Genomic DNA, 23497 nt, shown 5'->3' with positions numbered 1-23497 from the left:
TAATTTATCTTCTGTGTCGCTGTTTGTAGTCATCTGCTTTATTTTACCATTTCATGTTCACTTTCAGCTGTAGAAGAGTCATCTTAAGCTACTGCTGGTAAAACCCAACATTTCCTGATTTTGCTGCTTCACAATAAAAGCTTTAAATGACAAAATGATTTTATTGTGAAGAATTTAAGGAAACTGCATGTTTATTCACTGCTTTACAGCCATTTCACTCGAGTGAAGTGGCTGTGAAGCACACCTTTAGAGTGGCAGGGTAGCCCTGTTGTAATGGTAATACAAATCCCTGCCATGCTGGGCTGACAGGTAGAGTCAATCCAGGCCAGCTCATGTGTATGAGGGGCTGCATGTTGGGCAGGTATAAGAGAATTAAGGATTTTTTTCAACCGTGAATCATGCACAGCTAATCTAGAGTGAGTGAAGTTTATCTTATATAAGTGTATCAGTTTGTTCACTGAGCAAACTCTGCTATCAAGACCATGGGTTGCTGTGGAAAGGTCCAGTGATAGCTTGAAAGTCTTTATTTCTATCAAGCATTTTGTAAAATGTCTGTGTTCTCGTTCTCCTGCAGCGGGATGGAGGAGTCGTCAGACTGAGCATGGACGAGATCAAGAGAGCTTTCCCCAGCGTCACATCTTTGGTGGGAAACTCCGTGTATGTCAAAGCCTCTGTGCTGACCGAGTCAGGTAAGAACTTCATGTCCGAGGGAACACTGGAAAAACGTCAGGAGGTCTGTGAAGTTTGATGAGTTATTTTCCATCGATAAAAACAATTGTCAAAAGTAAAAAGGCAGTGCCAAACATGGGTGATATTGGTCTTTAAAGCAGGACGGTAATCTTTCTTCTGTTCAGAGGACACAATAAACTGTGACACAACCTCAAACAAACTGATGTGGGCTGTGTAACATGTTGCTGCATGTCCAGTAACCATATCTGCCAAACTCTCTGAAATGTTGTAATCAGACCACAGTGCTTGTTGTTTTTTGTTTTTTTTGTATGTTTGTACCCGGGGGGTCACATGTCCATCAATATGACCTTTAGCCCTCTGGACAAACTCAAATCATTAAAGGCTTTGACTGTCCCCTGTATATCAGCTGACGGGAAATGTTGGGAAATGTTTGGGGAGTGATTTTAGATGTTTGAAAGCAGAGGTCCTGTTTATCTTCTGCATTAGATAACCGTCACCTCAAACTGTTCAAAGGCTTTAAGTCTCCATAGTTAATCACTGGCCACCTCCATCCTTAGGAACAGTGTTGCACAAGTACCCACTTCACAAGAGCTAACTTTTTTATTTGTATTGTATGTTGTGTTTGTGTTTGTATTTTGTATTGTGATTGTGTACACTGTATGCATGATTAACTTTATTATTATAGTATTCCATATTCATAAATATTAATATACAGGTATGAAACCATGCTTTGTCATGACCAGAAAAAAAATACAATTTACAACAATTTTACAATACACAATACAGCAGGCAGCAAAACTAAACACCAACATATTGGAATTTTCAACTTGGAACTCGGAATTTCCGACTTTCCAGTAAAAACTGGACACGACATGCATGCAAACTGCAAGGACAAGAAGAGTGTAGTTCATACGCTTCATGAAAGAAGCTGCGAAGACAGTTTTTATGTTACATCAACCCATTGTTGGGAGTGATGTGGTGATTGACCCTGTTTTTTTCTCCTCTGTAGGCAGTGATTTGGTTGAAGCAGAGAAGACCGGCATTAAAATTGTGAACTCTCCCTATATCATATCCTTCAAAGACATGCCAAAATACTTCAAGCCGCAAATGCCCTTAGACTTTACAGTAAGGACCATCCTCTGTAATTACAATCTATCTACTAAAACTGGATACTTTCTGGTGTTGTTTTGCGTCTTATGTTAACATGTCCTTTCACTGTGAGTGAAAGACTGCAGAGTATATTAAGTCACTAAGAGAAATTTTCCCCAACCTGTCTGTCCAGATCCAGGTGAGCCACCACAGTGGTCCCCCACCCAGCAGCATCCCTGTTAAGGTGAATCTCCTCGACACGCCTGTGATCATCTCCTCCGGCAGCTCCAGAGCCACCATCAACATGCCCGGCAATCAAAGACCACAAACCATCACTGTTAGTATGACTGCATGCTCCTTTTAGACTGTATTTAGCAACCTGTAGCTGGAAAAGCATGGCTTTAAACCCAGTAGGTCTAAATATTGTGAGAATTTAACTTTAAGCTATGAATGATCACACATTAAAAGACTGCGCTGGTTCTGTTCTTATACTTTTTCATCCTTCTACCTTTAAATGTTCTGCTCTTTCTGGTGTTGGCTGAATTTTCCTCACCGCTTGCTCTACAAATATGTTTGCTTACTGTGTCCTGCAGTGTGTTTTTGAAGAAAGGGCCTAACGTCATGCAAAGATGCCATGATATACTTATTACACAGTTTAACACTGTAAAAATGCTAACATGGAACAGATAATTGACTACATCTGGCAGACACAGGAGCTCTGCTTTTGGTTCAACCAATTACTGACTTTTGGGCCTCATGTATGAATCTTTCATGCAAAAAATTTAAGAACTGTTGTGGTATTTATCAGCACTTTTGTACTTCTTGTCTTTTCTTTCTTTTCAAAAATTACCCACAAAAGCCAAGATGCATTTTGTTTTGTGAAATATTAAAAAAATTATTTATTTTATTTAAAAAAGAATAATGTAATTAAATTTAATTTGACTGTATTTAGTCATTTTAAATGTTTACACTTAAAGATGATTATGTTACTGATACAGACTGTTCAAAACTTGTGTCTCTAAAATGATGCTCAAATGTGCTCATTCATGTCCATTCTTTTTTTCTTTTTGCTGCCATTTCCTCTCCTTTATTCCTTCTTTTTCTTTTACCTGTCAGATGTCAGTGTCTTATTGGATGCCATGTTTTATGAGTCCCATGCTTTGTTTAAGAGTACATATAAAAGAAAAATAAGAAAACATTCATGCATGAGGCCCAGTGACCTTAAAGGGATAGTTCACCCCAAAACCAAAAACACATATTTTTCCCCTGGCCTGTAGTGCTATTTATCCATTTAGATTATTTTGGTTTGAGTTGCCGAGTTTTGGAGATATCAGCTGTTGAGATGTCTGCCTTCTTTCCAGTATAATGGAACTAGATAACATTCGGCTTGTGGTGCTCAAAGCACCAGAAAAGAAAGTAGTTCTGATAGATTATGAAGTAGTACCAGTAGATTTCGCTGCAGAAAGAAACTAATTTTTGGAAAGAGACAGTGGTTTTGAATTGTATGCCATTTAGTGCCATTATATTGGAGAGAAGGCAGATATCTCTAAGGCTGATATCTCCAAAACTCTGCAACTCACACCAAAACTAGATGGATAGGGGTGAAAGATGCATTTCTGATTTTGGGGTGAACCTTCCTTTTAGAAAGGATTTCAACCTGTTTAATATACCATCTATGGCTCCAGCTCACTATTTGGACTGCAGTATTCATTTTTGAAGGCACAATTGTTGCATATTGCTCCTTTAATTTGTTTGTTATTTTCTGTTTCCCAGGCTGAGACTGCACAACCTGGGCTGAGACCGGAGCAGCAGGCCAAAACACAGGTCACTGTTCACCCGTATACCACATTCACCCACGGCCATAGGAACTACCTGTACATCTCTGCAGGGACCAACAGGGTGACTGCGGGAAGCAGACTGAGCCTAACACTGAAGATCTCTAATGAAGACCAGTCACACAAAAATCACATCAAACACATCACCTACCTGGTGAGACAATCACATTTCAAACACGCTTGGTTGAGCCAAAGTAAAAAGTAAAACAGTCAGCAAACATCACAAAACCAAAGAAAAAAAAAGGACTTTCTCCCCAAAACTCTCTCAGGTGCTGAATAAAGGCAAAATCATTGTTGCTGAGCGTATAGATGTGACCGGTCAGGTGGTCAGTACCGTCGGACTGATGGTCACCCCGGAGATGATGCCATCGTTCCGTATTGTTGCGTTCTACAGTATTCCCTGGGAAGGGCGTGAGGAGGTGGTGTCGGACTCCATCTGGGTGGATGTGGCAGACTCCTGTGTTGGAAAGGTGAGATCAGCTCATTCTCAGAGGTTACTAGAGTTTGTTCCATAGCTGAAAAAGTTCAGCAACTAGATTTTGGAGGATGAAGGTGAAGGTCACGGTGACCTCACTAGACACATTTTAGGCCATAACTCAAATATTTATTACAAAATTTCACACAAACAACTAATAGGATAAAAAGATGAGGTGATGACATTTTGTATCCAAAAGGTCAGAGGTCAACTTCACTGTGACATCATAACGTTCAGCTCTTTATCCTCCTCTGTAAAAATCTGCACTCTACTGAGAGCACTGTCTTAGTTTTTAATGTGACCCATACCGGTCTGAAAAGGCAGACCAACATTAATGTTTGTTCTGTCCTTCAGGCTTCTGATGCACTGTTATTCATTCTCCGTTACAGCTGACGGTCGGGCCGTCAGATGGGGAACATCGGGTCCACATGCCTGGGAAGATTTTTAGGTTTCGGGTCCAAGGTGATCCGGGGACAAAGGTCAGCCTGGTGGCTGTGGACAATGCTGTGTATCTGCTCAGCAAGGAGAGACTTACACAGTCAAAGGTGTGTGTATTTTTGGTTGTTTTTGAGGGCGGACTTGTGCTGGAGTAACCTGGCATAAAAACAGCAAGAACTCTTTTAAGTAAAGAAAAAAAACTTGTTTTTCTCTTATTTTGTTTTTTCAACAGTTTAAAGCTATGATATGTAATTTCTAATTTCGAGTGTAGACATACAAATCTGTAATTTAACTTCCACAAATGATATCTTTTGTTATTGTTTTATTTTTTGTTTAGCAACTTTTTGTACACATTTTGTAGGTATAAAACAGATGAAAATATGATACTAATCATCTTTGTTGCTCACTGAGTTTTCAAAGTAGTCTTTTCTTGCAAATGCATATAATAAGTGCTTTGGTATAAGTTTTTTTGTCATCATCAGTGTTTTTGTTTATTTTAAATGCTACATCGAAACACCTCATGTCACCTTGTCCTCAATCCAACCTTTTCCTAAGATTTGGGACGTGGTGGAGCATGGAGACATCGGCTGCACTCGAGGGGGAGGCAGAGATGCTGCAGCTGTGTTCTCAGACGCAGGACTGCTCTACGCCTCCAACGCTGGGTTTCAAACCAGAACCAGACAAGGTAGCCGTGACCATGGAGCAGCTTCCTGCTCAGCCTTTGTGTTTCAGCTACAAAAAAACATGTTTTTTGAGCATAAGTAATAAGGCTGTCATCAACTTAAACTAGCCTCTCCCCTCAGACTGACTAGTTCACAGGATAACTTCATGTGCTGTCATTTTAGTGAACTCTAGCAGATCAGCAAGTTCTCTTCCATGTCATCTCAGCCAGACATGACCACCAGACCTGGAGCTTGTCTGCAGCTAATCTCACATACTACTGGGCTTAGGTGCAGACGAATTCCTTCAACATGTTAATTAATACTAGCTAGCAAGTTTTGTTGGCTTCTACAACTGCCATTATACCTATGCAAGAGGCACCAAAATCTGCATTACAGGCCGGTCCAGTACCAGACGCAATATTTTTTTTTTCCCAAGATGGTGAAGGCAGGAACCACCCAGCTCCACCCTTGACTGGCTTACCCTGATTTTCTTACCCTAACCCTACCCAATCTCCTACCTATGCCTACCAAACCCAAATGGCTCAAATCAACAAAGGAACTAAGGAGCACTAGCCAATCAGAGTGAGAGTAGGGCAGGTCATGGTTTCATATTCCTCTGACTTAAAAAAAAAGTGCACAGGATGTATAGGATTGAATAACAATTAGTCTCCCCATAGAAGTGTAATATGAAACGATCATATAATAAATCCATTTCATGCTCGATATCTATCAGAGTGGCAACACTGCTTGCCCAAAATTTTATTTTATTTTTTTAAATAACTGGTCACTGTTGGTCAGATATTACATGAAAGCACTACAGGTGTTATGTAATTTACAAAAAAGATTGTACATCAAGGTTAAAAATGTCTTTATCCTCTCCTCTCCTCAGCCCTGCAGTGTCCAGTCAGTACCAGGAGGAGGCGCTCTGCTGAAATGATGCAGCGTAAAGCCCAGCTGGGTGAGTGTCCTCCTATCACTGAGGGGTTGGTGAGTTTGGCTAGTATTAAATTTACATCCATCGTCTGCTCATCCTTTTATGTGTGTCCTGCTGTGTCACTTTGGTTTAAAGGCATATATCCTGCAGCATTTTCCATAAATAATGTGTAGCGTTACTGCAATACCATGGTCACATGATGCCCACCGTTGGGATGCGCTCATGATCATTGCAAATGGTCAATTTGAAACCAATGCATCAATCTTTTAATAAACCTAAGGATCAATGCTGTCACACACAAGTCCGGAACACAGCCTCTGATTGGTTGACAATTAGGGAACAAGCTTCTGATTGGTTGACAGACACAGCCCAAGGAATCTTTGGGTCGGGGTGGCTAACGACATCGACTGTTTTCAAGATGGAAAAATGGATTCGTAACTATGAAGACACTGGGTGTTGGATTTATCATTATGGATTTATTTTACCGCATCTTCAAAAAGACACAGCAGTGTAGGGCTGGATTCTGAAAGGGATACAATGCACAGGTAAAGGTACAATGCTAACGTTAGCTTTTCCTGCTAAGCTTACTTCTAGGCTGACCTGCACTGTAACCTGTAATGTACATTTACTGCCAAGGTGACAGCTTCACAAACTTATGCACTTCCCTATTCCTTAAAGGACCTATGACAGTATGCTTTCATAAAGTCCAATAAAATGTAATTATTAAGGCAGATGTGGTAAATTGCCATCCCACGGCAATATAGTTTTGTCACAGTGGTCAGAAAAAGTCTATACCATCACAGCCCAAGTGTAGACTCATATAAACATAATCACTTTAAAGAATCACTTAAAGCTGAATTAACTGCATTAATTGACCCTGACCAATGTTTGCTGAGATGTAAGCTAACTCTAGCCTTGTTTAGCACTAATATTATATAATGTACGCAGCTGCTATGGAACTTTACACAAACACTTTCACAGGGTCCTTGTTTTAAAACGTAAAAATTAAAACGTCAGCTGGAGACTTTTCAGCTCACTTAAGTCAAGTTAGCTTACATCACCCAGCTATGCTTATAAAATCTACTTTTGAGTCTTTATTTTAGCCAACAAAAAATGTATAGCTGCATATCAAGTAAAAGCACACCTCAAAGTAATCACAATAATGCTCTGTCTAATAATGTTACTTAAGGTTTTTTGTATATGGTTAAAATTCTTTTAAATATCAGACATCATATGCATTCAAAGCAAAAGTCTATTTCTATTTTTACAGGTGCTAGATTATTTTAATTGAGTTAAAAATCATTTTGCATTTAAATTTAGTGAAATACTTTCATTCTCAACAGAGAAGTGTGTCAACATAGACAAACATAGTGCTTACATGTCTTGATTATATTGGGTTGTATGCATTTTAAATTGATCTACCGTGATTTAAGTTTGGTTCTCTGTCTTGCCCCTTCTGCCTCCAGAGAATCATTACAAGGAAGCGCTCGAGCGTCGCTGCTGTAACGACGGCCTCAGGGAGATCCCTATGCCGTACTCATGTACGCGGCGCTCCCTCTACATCACAGAGGGTTGGGAGTGCATGCGGGCCTTCCGCTACTGCTGCGCCACTTACAGGAACCAAGAGTTTAACACTCAGATTCCCACCACCCCACCACCCATGACCACAGCTCCCCCCACCACGTCTCCTGCACCCAGTCACCCTGGTATACTCTATCATGTACCTACAATGCGATTTCCTATAGAACGCCGGGTCCAGCTCTTTGGTAATTATGGAAATTCCACAACCTTTCCATCATGTTTGATTTTTAGTGAACAGCAAATCTTTTTCACAGCTTGCTTTGAAATGTTGTGGTATGTTGTTCATCATGTTCCTAGCATTCATTTAATGTCTTAGCATGCTAACATATGCTAATTGTCACTAAATACAAAATACAGCTGGGGCTCGATAGGTTGTATCAAGAAGGGAATCCTAGATTTGTGAAACTCTTACAAGATTTTATATTTTGTAAAGATACAATGCTGTGGTGAAAGGAGAAATATGTCATATATTTACTGTTCTAAATCATTTACTGCTGTGACGTAGATTAAGGAAACTTAGTTCTTTTTCTTTTTGTTTTCTTCACTTATAAGATCTGCCTCAGATTGGGGACGATAAATTTACTAAAATTAGGGAAAGATCATGGTTCAGGTTAAAATGATAACTCTTGCGACAACTTTCGTAGGTCTGGGGTTCCCCTCTACACACAACCTCATGGGAATGTCATTAGTTTTGCAGAACCTTGGCCATGTCGAGAAATCTTAAAATTTGATGTTTTCACAGTAGGACGCCAGAAGCAGATAAATGCAATTTGACACTAGACCAAGCCTTTTTTGAGATAATTTCAAAAACTTCATGTTGCAGCATCACCTTGAGGTCAGTGAGTAGAGTAGTGCGTGGAATTTGTACCTGGTGCTTGCAAGTAGGCTTCAGCCATTTAAAATGTTATACAACTATTTATTCACTTAATACTTGTGTGCCGTTGTAGAGCCTCAATTTAGATCAGAAACAAAACTATCAAATCCACCTCTTCTGCAGGTACTCACCGCTATCAGTTTCCTGGCCTTCCAGAGAGAGTTTGGTGTTAGGTCTGACATGTCACAATCCACATAATAACCACTAGTAAAGCTGGATAACCCCCACATGGACAGCTGCAGAAACCACAGATGCGCCGTGCGTCATCCTAAAGTTATCTAATTATTACAAACTGCTGCTCAGCAGGCCAGATAAATCCTCACGTTAACATCAAGGCACCAGCTCCACATTTTAAGAGGTTAGGATCCAATCAATTAAATGTCCAAACAATATGTAGACACGTGTGTAATATATAATTACTCCACAGGGATCAGGGTCAGGAGTTTTCTTGTATGTTGGTGCATACTGATTTATTAGAGATATTTAATGAGAGACCTGCTAATCATGTATACATTTTTCCATAGCTCGTGTTGCACATCCACAACCTGATTTAAGTGTTACAAGTGGAATCATGTGGGCAGAAGAAGAAACAGGAGATGTGATGTTTGCAAGGACAGTGGAGGAGGAGGAGGAGGAAGAGGAGGCGGAGGATGAGTGGGAGTACATGGACGTGACTTTGCGATCCAAGTTTTATGAGTCTTGGCTGTGGATGGATGTTGACCTGCCCACCCAGGCTGACAGAAATGGGTGAGTAAAAGATTAAAGATTAGTCTTCATGCCTGAGATCTATAAATCTCAAATGAACTTTAAAATGGTGTCGTCTGCCTTATAATCAGTGATTTACCCCTTACATAATGCAGCACAAATTAGTGTTTAGTTAGGAACAGCCATGGACACTAGCACGTCCCAGCTAACACTGAGACAAAGACAAGCAGAGCATAACCAGAACAGCTACTGAGAGCAGGCTAATGGCTAACGAGAGCGGGCTAATGGCTAATCTCAAAGCAAGGCAAAGGCAACAGTGGCGAGCTAGAAACAAAAAAAGACACGTTAGGTTAATGAAACCCCACAAACATACACTCTGCACAGTCAAGCAGTAGATCAGAGCGGACGTTGCTTTTGATGACCTGTAAATCATCTCTACTCTAACAGTCTCACTCAATACTCAAATGACCAATGTCCAAAATTGTTGTTCCCATTCGTCACTTAGACACAAAAGCAAAAGTTTTGAAAAGCCTTGACTCTACCACAAAACAAGGTCTTAACCACAACACCTAAAACTCTAAACTAAACTTAACTTAACTTAACTGTAGTTCACAAAATAGACAATTGCTAAGCTGTTTGGGTATTTATTATTATATTTAAACCATAGTTTGTTCAGCCTCGTGGTAATGACATGGAGGTGTAGGACAGGTGGATTTAGATGAAAAAATCATAAAAACTCTTCAGTAGACAAACAAACAAAAAAATACTATGGTGTAAGGTAACATTTACATGAAAAAAAATCGTACTGAATGTTACATTGTAATTGAATTAACTCATTTTACGTATCTGAACATTTAGACCACAGTTGTGGAACAGTGTTTCATAACACTGTGTATATATTTGTCAAGCATCATATGACAAATTTTAACGTAAACCCCAAATTTCACCGCTGTGTATCTAAAATGCCTGCAGTTGCAGAAACGCTGTTTTATAAATGAGGCCCTCAGTTTGTTTGAGTCCATGATTGATCTCCACAGGAACAACACAGCATGCAAATAAAGATGACACATAAAGATGACGCAGAGATTTAGTGGGGCAATAAGAACAAGATATGCTGCCTCATGTTTTCTAACTGGCTGATAGACCTTTAAGAAGGTCTTGCAATTGTTAAGATTCTCCTGTGCAGAAATAGAGGTGCCAGTTCGAACATCCTGTCTGTCCAGTATCTGGATAGTTACAATAAAACCCCCTTGTGCCTGTTAACACACATTTGAAAATGCTGGAATGCACCCCAAAAGTCTTACTCAAATCCAGCCAGTGATATTTGAGATATTTGATGCCTCATGCCTAAAAAATGGGTCATCAATGACCCAAAGCTTCTCATTCTGTTTCATCGTGTGAAGCAAAACGTAGAGGGCCAAGAATTCCCCGAGTTGCTTCATGATTTGTTTGGGCAGTGATAACGACTGAGTAAACAGCTCAGAATCAACAAAACTGACTCTGTTTACAGTATTACACCAACACAGCATTGATCCCTGTTATCCTGTCCTCATTAGTGCTTATTTTGTTCTTTGCTTCCATACATTAAATGAACACTTATACATTTATCCACAGAGTTGCAACAATTAGTCCCGGGGGGTCAAATTCAAATTGGCTAGGGGCCACAGATTTTCAAGTCCTGCAAGAGAGCGCATTATTTCTGAAAATTTCCTTTTTGTTTCCATTAGCAATGTATTTTCATCATACCTACATGCATACTACATACATGCTTCTTTTTAATGATGCCTGAATCAATTTTTTGATTGCTGAAACATTTTTTAATATTTATAATTAAGTAGCGCTTAGTCTGTTAGCTAAATGCTAACACATAATGGGAACTCTCAGTGATGTGCTAACAGAAATTAGCATTGCAATAACAGTAATATTGTTTTAACCAGTTGGGTTTTCCTTTTTACTTTTCATGCATAAAATAATGTGTGCGCTCAGACTTTCAGGTAGATATTTCCTCTGCTTTGTGGAAACAAACTGATATCTGCTGATCAGTGTTGCCAGATGCAAAATACAGCAATACCGTACTGCAACTTCAACAAAAATGATCAGACATGCAGAAACAATCTGGGGAGGGGCCTGGATACTATGCTGAACTGCAAAACTATGCCGCGTGCATAGCACAAGAAATTATAATTTTCTTGCTTTACACAGAATCAACTGCAACTAATCACACAATCACTCTTTCTATTCTTACCCATCAAAATAAAAGCCCCAGACTAGGTCACTACTGTACATACTGCTTGATCGGTGTTGTACTGATGTGATTGGTTGCTTTCAAAGAAGATTTTATTGTAGCATCAAAAATGCAAAGCATTTGCTGCTTTTCTTTGTCATTTATGACAACAAATGAAGGGTGTTTGGGTTTTGAACTGTTGGTTGGACAAAGGACGAAATTTGATGATGTCACTCTGGGCTCTGGGAGATTCTGATTTGTTGTTACATCTACTAAATAGGGTGCTGTTTTTTTAACATTGGACCTGGCAATAACTCAGAATCTGATCAACAGGCTGGCGTTTAAGGATGTGCTCAATTCCTTGCCTGACAGCATCACAGAGTGGGGAATTCTGGCCATCAGCTCATCACCTCAAAAAGGTAAAAGGAAGAGGAGAGGGAGGTGGAAGTCAAGATACCCCGCTCTCAGTTTTTTGCAACATCTTACAGCACTCACCACAGTCAGGATTGTAATGACGACTTAACTTTTAAAGGGATAGTCCACCCAAAAAAGGAAAATTTAGTCATTATCTACTCGCCAGTTGAAGGTCAGGTTTAGTTTTTCAGGCCAGAGTTTCACAGGAAAACAACGTTGCAGAATCTTCCAAACAGTTGAAGTGAATGGTGACCAATTTTCAAATGGAAAAAAACACCAAAAAATAAAAACAAAATGCCTCCATACTGCTTGTCTGGTGTAATCCAAGTCTGTCAAAGCCCTGGCACGCAGTTCCCATGCACGCGCACACCGTTAAACCACACAACCAGTTCAGACGGTGTGCACGTGCACATGAATGTGGCTCCAAGCAAAGGATCTGCAGTGAAGATTTAGGTTAAAAACATGGTGTAAATGATGAATGAATGAAATGACTTTCAAGCCAACTTGGCATGTTGGGGCTTTACGTCGGTCGAACAGTATGGAGGCATTTTTTTTTTGGTTGTTTTTTTTTTTACATTTGAAAACTGGTCACCATTCACTTTAATTGTTTGGTCGATTCTGCAGCACTGCACTAAACCCAGGTGTCAGCATGAGGGTGAGTAGCAAATGCACTGCATACCTAATTCTTAATCCTGCAATTTACTGAAAAAGCAGTGACTGACCAAATTGCCCTCGCTTTGCAAAAATGTGCGAAGGCTGAAATCTTTAATGTAACTCATACATGTGCAGAAGACCCCTCATTAACATACTTTTGAATGTCTCTAGGTTTCTGCGTTGCTGAGCCTTACAACTTAAGAGCATGGAAGCAATTCTTTGTGGACCTGAAGCTGCCTTACTCAGTGGCAAGGAACGAACAGATTGAAATTAAAGCTGTGGTCTATAACTACGGCTTTGAAGACATGCAGGTGAGAAAACTATCCCCACAACTACTCAGCACGGCCACCTCCGTCTTATTCGGCTTGTGGATTCAGTAAATATAGAGTTCAGAAATATTTTTTTTACAGTATGAATTCCCTTAAAACCGAATTTGACAAATCTTTCTACAGTTACTACAATAAGTTATAAAGAGTCCAACAGTCATGTTATAGTGGCTAACTGACTCTCCAGTGGCTCTCTGTGGCTTGGACCATAGATAAAAAAAATATGAATTAATATAGTTCATTTTTTATTTTAATTTTCAGTTTGTAGGCCTAACATGATTCTTACATGCTCCAACTGTTAAAATGTGTAGCCTATACACAGAATTTAAATGAAAGTTTTAATATTTTGTCAACTCAAATGTGCATCATCTGTTCATGGCTCAGTGCCTCTAAAATTTGCACAGTTAGTCTGGAATCTCCCTCAGCCAGCTATGGATGCCAAATCTAAATAAAGAAAATTCTCAGAGGAAAGTACAGAATTTAATTTAATTCTTTTTTGGACCAGTAGCAAAATGCTAACATCAGCATGCTAACATGCTCAGAAGGATGCTTATGTTTAGTAAGTGTAATGATCAACATCTTAGTTTTGCTGTTGAGCATTGCACAGAGTACAGCTGAGGCTAATGAATCAAAATGCTGGACAAACTGAATTTTGGACCAAATAATGGGGCTAGATGAAAAGTCTGGGATCAACAAAGGTGTTAGCAGTGTTGTGCAAGTAAACACTTCAAACAAGGTAGCTCAAAGGTTGGTTCACACAAATTAAAATGAAATATTTCACATTAATTTAATCTGTTTTCTCCCACCGTGTGCAATCTAGTGCAAGTCTGTCTACTTGTTGACATGGACAGGGACATGAAGGTAGCAAAGGTCCTGCTGAGTTTGACTTGGCTTATGGCAGAGTTCCACGTACCCTTATTTGAGAACCGCTGTGTTAAGTGATTGACTGAGAGACTGAGTGAGATAGTAAAAGAAATAAAAAATAAAGCACTGGGTCTGCTCTGTTTCCACTCAAAGTCGATTCAATAAAATAAGATGCAGTAAATAAATCTTGAGCATTTGTGATTGTGCTATGACTGGTTTCTGTTCAGGTGATGGTGGTGCTGATGAAGACGAAAAGCATGTGCAGTGTTGCCTTCAAGGACAGACACACTCAGCAAGTGACGGTGCAGGCCGGCTCTTCTGTCGTGGTGCCTTACACCGTTGTACCGCTGGAGGTGGGGGAGCTTCCTCTGGAGGTGATGGTGGTCGACAGAGACATGATGGGAGGAGACCGCATCCAGAAATCACTGCGGGTGGTGGTGAGTCGCCTATGATGATGAAGATGTCATGGCAGTGTAATCAGGGTAGGATGTTAACGGGAGCCAGTAAAGTTCAGCATTTGCTTTATAGGCGGTTTGTGTAACAGAACAGATGAACTTGAGGAAAGATCTTTTACAGTAACTCTCTTCTCAACCTAAACAGATGGATGGAGTGCAGAAGACTAAAGTTTGGAGTACGACATTGAACCCGTCTGCAGAGGGAGGTAAAAAGATCACAGTAACCATTTTTCCATACTTTCATACCTTCCTGACAGTGCAGTAGGGTGCATTGTATTAGTTGCCACAGCTGAAAAAACAAAACACACACTCAGGGGCTCTGTTTTGGTCTTGAGAAGCTGCATATTAGCTTGAGAAGCTGCATATTATTATGTTATAATACTCTGATCACTCAGTGTTTGCTGGCTTACCGTTGTCTTCCAAACTAAATCCAAAATACTCCCAAACAGGGGCAGAGGCCTTTTTCTTTTTTACTAGTTGGTACTGTAACTTTTTTCCCCCAGTTTTATCAGCTCAGCTGCGCCGCATTCCGATGTCTGCTGCACACAACAATAAAGCTTCTCCCTATCAGTTTAATAGAAAGAGGAGCATCTATAATTATGACAGCATTGAAAATCATATCGTTGGGATGTCTTAAAACCCCGGTATAGTGTGCTAATAATCCACCATTTATTGTTTAATGAGGTTACCGTTACTTTTATAAAGTTGCATTAACTTCAGTCACACTTTCAACTGTATTTTTGTGAAAAATTTGATCATGCTGTAACAAAACTACAAAACGAATCCTGCGTGGAATCAATAACCATTAATACAAACTGTACAGCCCCGTCAGAATTTCTTGGAACACAACCAGCTTGTGTGTCGCGCTGCAGTGAGCGGACTAATGTAGTTTCTCCACTCAAAAAAAAAGCCACTTCCAGAAGCAATGAGTTAATTTTTGTTCTGTTAATGTTACATAATATTGTGTTACATTTAGGGCTGGGTATCACTACTCAGTATGTTTAAGGTATCGATTGAAACAAAGTTTGAAAGTAGTATCGAAACTTCTCCAGACAAACAATACTCGCAGTCAATCCTTTTGGTACTCAGATCTAAGAAAAAAAAGTTTATTTGTATGGTTTTGCAATAACTTCAAGCATTCTTTATAAAAAAAGAACTTTTGTTTCAGCGAGATCTGACTCAAGAAGAGCACACTTAGTGTCTGGTTGAAGCCTTATGAAAATAACTAATTTGAAGCCAAAAAAGAAAAATTACGCTCGAATTAGGAACTTTGGGTATAGAGGCATTGGAGTTGTATGGGAAGTCAGAAAAAACATAAAGTCACTATAAAAAGCTACCAACCAATGCCTGCCTTCACCCAATATTGTGCTGTATTCACATCAGGAGTTTAAGCCGGTCTAACCCAGTCACAACTCAACTCATTCAGCACAAACAATGTTAACATTTTGGATCTATGCCAACATTAAAAAGGGAGGTCTTAAATTGCATTCATAATGGTGTTCAAAAAGTTTTAAAATGCCTTAAGTCTAACTTGTTGAAAGCTGATTTGTTGCTGTCTGGTCCCTACAGGTTTGGGTGTATGTATGTATGTATGGTATATAGAATTTGATCCTCAGGTTTGGGTTGTATAGTTATGAAGATTACGTTTATGTCTCTATTTCCGTCCACCACAGGAACGCAGACGGTTCGTGTGGCCAAGATTGAAGTGGAGTCAGTTGTTCCGAACTCTGTGCCAGAGACAATCATCAATGTCAGAGGTCAGTCACTGACAGATCGATATGGATTAGTAACGAACGTAGGAGAGTGGACCGATTCTTGATTCCTCCTCTCCCATCCAGGCAACGTGTTGGCAGACAGCATCGACAACTCCATCAGCGAGGACTCTCTGGCTTCTCTGATCCGGATGCCTGGTGGTTGTGTGGAGCAGAACTTGGCCAGCATGACCCTTCCACTCATCGCCTACCTCTACCTGGAGCGAACGAGCAACTGGGAGAGCGTCGGGGTGGACCGCAAGGCTGAGGCTCTTCGGTACATCAGGAGAGGTGAGAGGGAACGAGAGAACACATGAATAAATGGATGGGTGGATGAAGTATATCCAAAAACATAAAGAAGTATAATGGATGACTGATGACTATTTAAATGAGTAGATGGAGTATAAATAAAGAAATTGAATGGGCTGCTGTATGTACAGTGGACGATAGATGGATGGATGGATGGATGGATGAATGGATGTACAGTTGGAAACATGGATTGAACAGATGCTTAGTGGATGGATAGTTTGATTCATATGTAGATGATGGAAGGATCAACAAGTAGTTGGATGGATTGACGATGGATGGGTGGATGGATGGATGGATTGATGATGGATGGATGGATTGATTGATGGATGGATAATGGACCACATGGATGGATGAAGAGTTGGCTACATGGGTGGATGAATACTGGATGGATGAATGGATTAATAGTTGGAAATATGGGTGCTGGGTGGTGGACGGTAGTTTGATTCATGGATGGATGGGTGACGGACCAAACTGGGGAGCAAACTGGTTGATAATCTGGAAAGTAGATGGACAAACTGCAACCTTGGTGGACAGATGGTTTGCTAGTTAGCTAAATGGATGGATGGATGATTTTGGAACGAGCTGTGTTTTCATTACGAGTAAGTTCTTTATATTCTGCTATGCTGCTTTGTGTTTTTAGGCTATGAGAACCAGCTTGCATACAGAAAGAGTGATGGCTCTTACCCACCCTACAGGAAGGAAGGCGCAAGTACATGGTAACAATTAAAATTTTTTAAACATTTTTACACCTCAATTCCCCCAAAAATGTTGGGATGTTGTGTAAAACATAAATAAAAACAGAATGCAATAATTTGCAGATAGTCTTTGACTTGTATTCAGTTGAATACACTGATACTGAATATAGGTTGAAATATTTTTGGCAAATCTTTGCATTATGTTTTTATATGTTTTACACAGAATCCAAACTATTTTGGAATCTGGGTTTTACATATATAATTCAAATACTTAATCTGTTAGGTAGATAGTGTGTTTAAAAGTGACCGCATGTAATCACTGTACACTGTACTAATCAGAGTCCACCCTAATGTCAGGATCACGGCGTACGTGGTGAAAGTTTTCTCCATGGCTTACTCCATCACTGGCGTCGATGAGCAGCAAGTGTGCGGACCTCTGCTCTACCTGATGAATCACAAACTCCGGCTTTTTAGAGGGAACTTCGTAGAGAGCAACCCAGTTTACAGCACAACCATGACTGTGAGACACACACACACTCAAAAACACACCATGTCAACCTGCTAATAGCTGAATTGATCTTTGATTGATTTGTTTTTTCCTTTTTCCTGACTCTTCTTCCTTGTTCCCCTTTCAGTTCACGTAAGTGAATGAATATTAAAATAATATATATTTCTGATATCAAATAGTCACTATATGAAGGTGCATATAAGTATGCCTGGTAAAACTGTTTTAAACTGTTTGTCTTTCCTTTCTTAGGATGCTTGGCATCATGGCGCATTCTTTTCTCAATTTCAGCTTAAAAATTGACATATTTTGAGCAAACTAAATTTTAAACAGTAATTGTAACTTTCTCAGCATCAGAGATTGAGAGATTCTTTAAATTAAATTAATTTTAATTAAATTAACAGTCCACCAGCATATAGGAAGAAATCATACCAGTGGAGAAAGAGAAGGAAATTTCACATTCTGTCTCAACAGACCAGAATGTAATTAGGGCACAGGACTGATGTGTGATGAGTCTGATGACTGATGAGTCAACTTTTGGAAGGGAAAAAAAAATTAATCAGAACCTCTTTTTCTTCATGTGTGTCTCCAGGGTGGTCTGCGCGGTGATGACCCCGAGATAACCCTGACGGCTTTTGTTGCCATCGCACTCGCTGAGGCCAAGCAGGCCGGGATCCGCTGCGAGGATCCAAACGTGAATTTAGAGGTAATCCATACCAAAAAAAAAAAAAGACAGATCTGCAAAGTTGTTTGTGTCAAGTAGTTAAAATTAATCTTTAGTTGGGTCTCAAACTGTTGGGTGTGTGGCTGTCCTAGTGGGGCATAAACCCGCTGCAGAGGGCCAGAAGAAAAATATGGCGTGAAGGAAAGTGGAAAATATGGAAAATAAACAAAATAAAGTAAATTAAAACCAGCAATCAGTAAAATAGTCAGATATGATTAAAACCATTTAAAAGGACAAAAAGATAAGAAATAATAAGAAAAAATAAAGTAATTAAAATCAACATTTGACCAATATATAAGAAATAAGGATGTGGCTAAAATAAATAAATCTATAAATAAATAAAATAAAACCTGAGGGGTCTTACTGACTCAGCTCACAAGCACATCTGAGAGTGTCAGACGATGTATGGTCTTTAAACAAGCAATAAAAAGTTAAAATCAATTCTAAAATTTACCTGGAGCCAGTGTAATGTCAGAAGCACCACTGTAATATGGTTGAATTTCCATTTTTTAAGTTAAAACTTCAGCAGCTGTGTTCTGGAGTAGTTCCAGTAGATCAAGGTGCTTTTAAGATATTTCTGCGCAGCGTGTTGCAGTATTAAAGCTGGAAATAAAAGCATGGCTGAATTTTTAAGCGTCTTCCTGGGATAAAAAGCTCCTGAATTTGGGAATATTTGTCAAACAATGTGACGTCGAGGCATTAATCCACTGTATCATCACGTTGCAAATCATTGTTTGCTGACATCTAATGAGGCTGAGTCTTTTTTTGTTACCCTGTTGTTATTATGATCAGCGGTATTATCAGTAGTTGTACCTAAAATTATTGTCTACCATTTGTGTCTGCTGTAGGCTGCTATCCGTAAGATAGCTGACTACCTGATGAAAGCTCTGGTGAAGACGGGGAGGAGGCCGTACACTGTGGCCATCACCTCGTACGCGCTCGCTCTGCTGGGGAAGGACAGACAATTAAACCCGACACCAGCTTTGCTCAGAGCTGCAGGTCCAGGTATCCTGAACACTCATGTTAACAGCTCACTGCTGACTGCAACTTTTTTAAATACTTTTTTTTTTTGAGTTTCTGAAACTTTTTTGAGTGAAACTAAGGTTGGCAAAACTTATTTCAGAAGTTAAAAGTTTGAGTTGTGTTCAAGACTCAAAGGTCTATTGCAGTAAATTGCCTAGAAAATTTTTGGTTGTGTTATTTATTTATTTGCAATTTCTGTTAAAGCTGACATATTAATGTGTCCATTTTCCATTCCTCCTTTACTGCATCCCACTTTTCTTTCTAGTCTCTACCACTTGGAGTTAGTTTAAAGTTCAGTCAGATGTTTTTACTGAAAGTGAGAAGAGATGATGCAACTTTTTAACGATTTACACACATTATTTTACACAAAACATACCAGAAATGTTCAAATGATTTTGTTTTGAATTAGCTGTTCATTTTGATCATTTTGTTGATCTGTTCAACGTCATCAAGGTGAAGTGATCATTAACTCGACCCCTGTGTCCTCCAGGTCGCGACCACTGGCCCGACCGTCACAACACTTTGTTCACGCTGGAGGCGACCGGCTACGCTCTGCTGGCTCTGGTCAAGATGGGACGCATGGAGGAGGCTGCGGCGCCGTTTAATTGGCTGAACAGCCAGCGGAGGATAGGAGGAGGCTTCGGCTCCACTCAGGTAACAGCGAGGCGAGTCTGGTAGCCATAATCTGCAAATTCAGCAATTTCTTATTTGTCTTTTGAAGTGCATTCACCTGCTCCAGATTTGATTAGTGGGTACTGCTAGAGGTGGGAAGTAACTAAATACAATTACTTCATTACTGGGCTTAAGTAGATCTTTCAGGTATCTGTACTTCACTATTTATTATTTATTTTGCTGACAACTTTTTACATTCAATCACAAGTATCTGTACTTTTTACTCCTTACATTTTCAAAATACATTTGAGGGGAATTATTGCTTATTTTATTTTTCACCGAAAAAAACAAGAACGCTGATCCAAGTGGCCAAAATGATCCACCCTGCCCTGGGAAGATAGATGGATTATTTTTGTATCATTTTGTGCGTAGTTTTTTGGGAAAATCCTGCACGGTTTGCCTTTAAATAAGACAAATAGCTCTGATGAAATGACAATGACAATATAGCAGTGACAGCAGACATTACCTCAATGTGAAAAAAGTGTCAGGTAAAATGTCCTGCAGTCTTTCTCATCAGTTCTCTCCTTTGCTTCTCTGTCCTCTCCCAGTCCACCATGGTGGTGCTCCAGGCGCTGTCAGAGTACATGATTAATAAACCTCCTCCTGATGACCTCAGACTGGACGTGGACGTCCGGATAGCAGGACGCAAGGACATCCGCTACCACTTCAACCCCAACACCGCCTATGCTGCTCGCTCCTCCAGGGTGAGAGATTCAGATTTACGGATTTTGTTATTCCAAGCGGGAAACTGGACTTTCTGTCAGGGCACAAGATGAAAACAACACATGTACAAAGCACAGATAGACAAGAAGAACAGGAACGTCTCCTGCACAGAATACAATCAAAACAATAAAAACACACAACACTCTGTAAAATGGCAAATTACACATGCAGATTTAGAAGTGTTCAAATCTGTTGGAGACACTGAAAATTCTGCATGTCTACATGTAAAGATTTTAGAAGTGTTACTGGGTACAATCCCAACATCAGGGAGTGTACTGTTGATGCATTTTTTTCAGATGTATTTTACCAATAATGTCTTCTTCTCTGGTGCTTTTGCTCCGTAGCTGCCTGCAAATATGGCTTTGGAAGTGGAGGCTCGAGGGAACGGACAGGGAATACTGGAGGTATGTTTAGCAATATTTTTATTACACATACATTTAAATATACATACATGAATGCAGTCCATCATGGGATCACATGACCCATTTAACAGAGAAATACAGCTGGATTTGGTTTTTAGGTAGTTTACTTTTTAGACAAGGATTTTATTTGACCATAAAGCTTTGTTTTTTCATTAATTTGTTTCTGCTGTGTGTGTCTCTTTCGCTTTCCACATGGTGTCCCTTCATGCTCCTTGATCTCTGACTCAAGGTTGTGACATATTACAACCAGCTGCATGAGGTGGATGAGAAATTACCCTGCAAAGACTTCGAGTTCAGCGTCGCCATCGAAGAAACGAGCGGTAACTCACGTTCTCACTCTGTGTCGCTCTTAACTGTTATTTTATCTCCTCTTACTGCAGGTCAAGTGAGGAAATGCGATATATTTTCCACTGGATTATTACATTTCCTTTAGATGCAGGAAACATAAAATATAATTACAACAACATGACAGGAATACATCACACAGAAAAAAGTTAAAACTGATCACATTTGCTTTTGTAACTGTAAACCTGCCATGACATAAACATAACAGCAGCAAATAATTTCACAGACAAACAATTTATTGACATTTATAATGTAAGTCAACATTGTACAGAATAACATAAAGCATAACATTTAGAAAAGTAGTAAATACTATGTTAGTACATTTAAAGTGTTTTCTGCAACAATGGCGAAATATTGATGACATTTAAAAAAGGAGACAAAATCACAATATATAAACAAATGTAGAAAAAAAGTGCATTTAAAAACATTTTGTAACATATCACAACAAGCATAACTTCTTCAATGACCATCTTTATAAATTATGATATTATTAGTCATAATAATTCAAATACTGATATCTAATACCATCTTTTTAACTTTGAACTGCAGATTTCCAATAAAACCATCAAGGCCATCAATACTGACTGTCAGAAACACAAATTTAAAAATGAATTAGTAACCGTCTCACTTACAGGTTATTAATCGGTTATTCGCCACACTCCTGCAGTGTACACTGGCTAAAAGACCCCATATATGGTTTTGGGAGTGTGTTTTACTTTGAAGTTCTTCTGTGGTAATTAAATTAAATTCTGATTAATTAAATGGCTTTACAAAATGTGCAGATGACTTTTGTTTTCTTTTTAAAGTAAAATTCTCCACTTGAAACTCCATCCTTGTCCTTATTTGGCTTTAGCCAGGATGGTTTGGTTTGAAGAAAAAAGAAACAAAAAACACTGCTGTATTAAATGTGTTAATTAAAAAAAACTGTCCAGTCCTGAAAATGTCAGAAAATGCCAAAAAAATGTCGATCATTATCTTCCAAAGCCCAAGATGACGTCCCAACAAACCAAAGACACCCAGTCCGCTGTCACAGAGGACCAAAGAAACCAGTAAACACTCAAATTCTAGAGGCTGGAGTCAGAGAACTTCGACCTGTCTTAAAAAAAAAAACTCAAACCGATCAATCGATGATCAAAGAAGGTGCTAGCAACTGACAGCCAATGAAACAATTGTCACAGCTGTAGGAACAAAAAAATGAAAAAAACAAACACACAAACTCAAAACAAGGTTGCTCAAAACTGAGTATTTTAATTACGATAGCTGCAAAGAAGAACAAGAATTCTGAAGAAAAATAGCAAAGTAAAATATGGTATTATATATGTTAAGTCTGCAGGATGAGAAACTCAACCTCTGTACATTAAATAAAACTTTCTGTGCTGTGACAGAAAAGCCTCCGGAAGATGTGGAAAAGTCCTATCAGATCACCATCAAAGTGAGGTGAGTGATTGTCAGTGTCGTTGTAACCTTTGTAACTTTAATTAAAGTTAAATAAATGGAATAAACAAACTAAAAATGTGCAGAGGTACAACATTTTATCTTTCACTTCAGGGCCTATTTAGATGTAAATTGAATGATGATGTATCTAGTCTGTGATTGGTCTAAGTTGATATGCCGCCGCTCACACGTCTGCAGAGTTTTATGAGTGTTTTGATCCATTGATGATTCGGAGATTTTCTTTCTGCTGAAATCTTTCTATCCCACAGAGCTTTGGGACCCAGAGACGTGAGGATGGTGGTTCTGGATATAAGTCTGCCCACTGGCTTCACCCCAGAAAACTCAGATCTGGAGAGGGTAATCAGATTTTTAAGAGTTACAGCCACGAGGGATTTTTTTTTTCTGGCACAGAGAATAATTTACCTGAGTTGAATTATTAAAGGGACAGTTCACCGCCAAATCAAAAATACATATTTGACCCCTGGCCTGTAGTGCTATTAATCCATCTACATTGTTTTTGGTGTGAGTTGCAGAGTTTTGGACATATCTGCCTGCCTGATCTCCAGTATAATGGGACTAAATGGCACAAGTCCTGTGCTGCTCAAAAAACACAGTTGAAAAATTCAAAACCACTGTCTCGTTCCAAAAATGAAGACCCAGTAACTTAAATTACT

At 39.3% G+C, this 23497-nt stretch overlaps 1 protein-coding gene across 1 annotated transcript in view; it reads left to right on the top strand.

Moving 5' to 3' along the window:
* The window catches only part of LOC146329493 (complement C3-like), a gene marked incomplete at its 5' end in the record, with an annotated part of 35186 nt that overhangs the window by 4833 nt on the left and 6856 nt on the right, over positions 1–23497 (top strand). The window contains 26 exons of the mRNA XM_084714434.1: positions 575–689; positions 1700–1815; positions 1973–2116; positions 3553–3768; positions 3884–4084; positions 4479–4634; positions 5083–5212; positions 6079–6147; positions 7590–7889; positions 9103–9325; positions 11841–11926; positions 12747–12886; positions 13993–14202; positions 14366–14426; positions 15894–15977; positions 16059–16262; positions 16921–16996; positions 17333–17495; positions 18073–18186; positions 19053–19209; positions 19718–19881; positions 20448–20603; positions 20967–21026; positions 21274–21364; positions 22775–22826; positions 23093–23180. Coding sequence (XP_084570560.1) covers positions 575–689; positions 1700–1815; positions 1973–2116; positions 3553–3768; positions 3884–4084; positions 4479–4634; positions 5083–5212; positions 6079–6147; positions 7590–7889; positions 9103–9325; positions 11841–11926; positions 12747–12886; positions 13993–14202; positions 14366–14426; positions 15894–15977; positions 16059–16262; positions 16921–16996; positions 17333–17495; positions 18073–18186; positions 19053–19209; positions 19718–19881; positions 20448–20603; positions 20967–21026; positions 21274–21364; positions 22775–22826; positions 23093–23180 — 3576 coding nt within the window. The remainder of the gene's footprint in view (positions 1–574; positions 690–1699; positions 1816–1972; positions 2117–3552; positions 3769–3883; positions 4085–4478; positions 4635–5082; positions 5213–6078; positions 6148–7589; positions 7890–9102; positions 9326–11840; positions 11927–12746; positions 12887–13992; positions 14203–14365; positions 14427–15893; positions 15978–16058; positions 16263–16920; positions 16997–17332; positions 17496–18072; positions 18187–19052; positions 19210–19717; positions 19882–20447; positions 20604–20966; positions 21027–21273; positions 21365–22774; positions 22827–23092; positions 23181–23497) is intronic.

The sequence above is a fragment of the Lutjanus erythropterus genome, chromosome 3 (genome assembly GCF_056507025.1).
Source record: "Lutjanus erythropterus isolate fLutEry1 chromosome 3, fLutEry1.hap2, whole genome shotgun sequence".
In the NCBI taxonomy this organism is placed as follows: Eukaryota; Metazoa; Chordata; class Actinopteri; order Lutjaniformes; family Lutjanidae; genus Lutjanus; species Lutjanus erythropterus.
The sequence above is the reverse complement of the archived record's forward strand: the minus strand, read 5'-3'. Positions and strand labels throughout refer to the sequence as shown.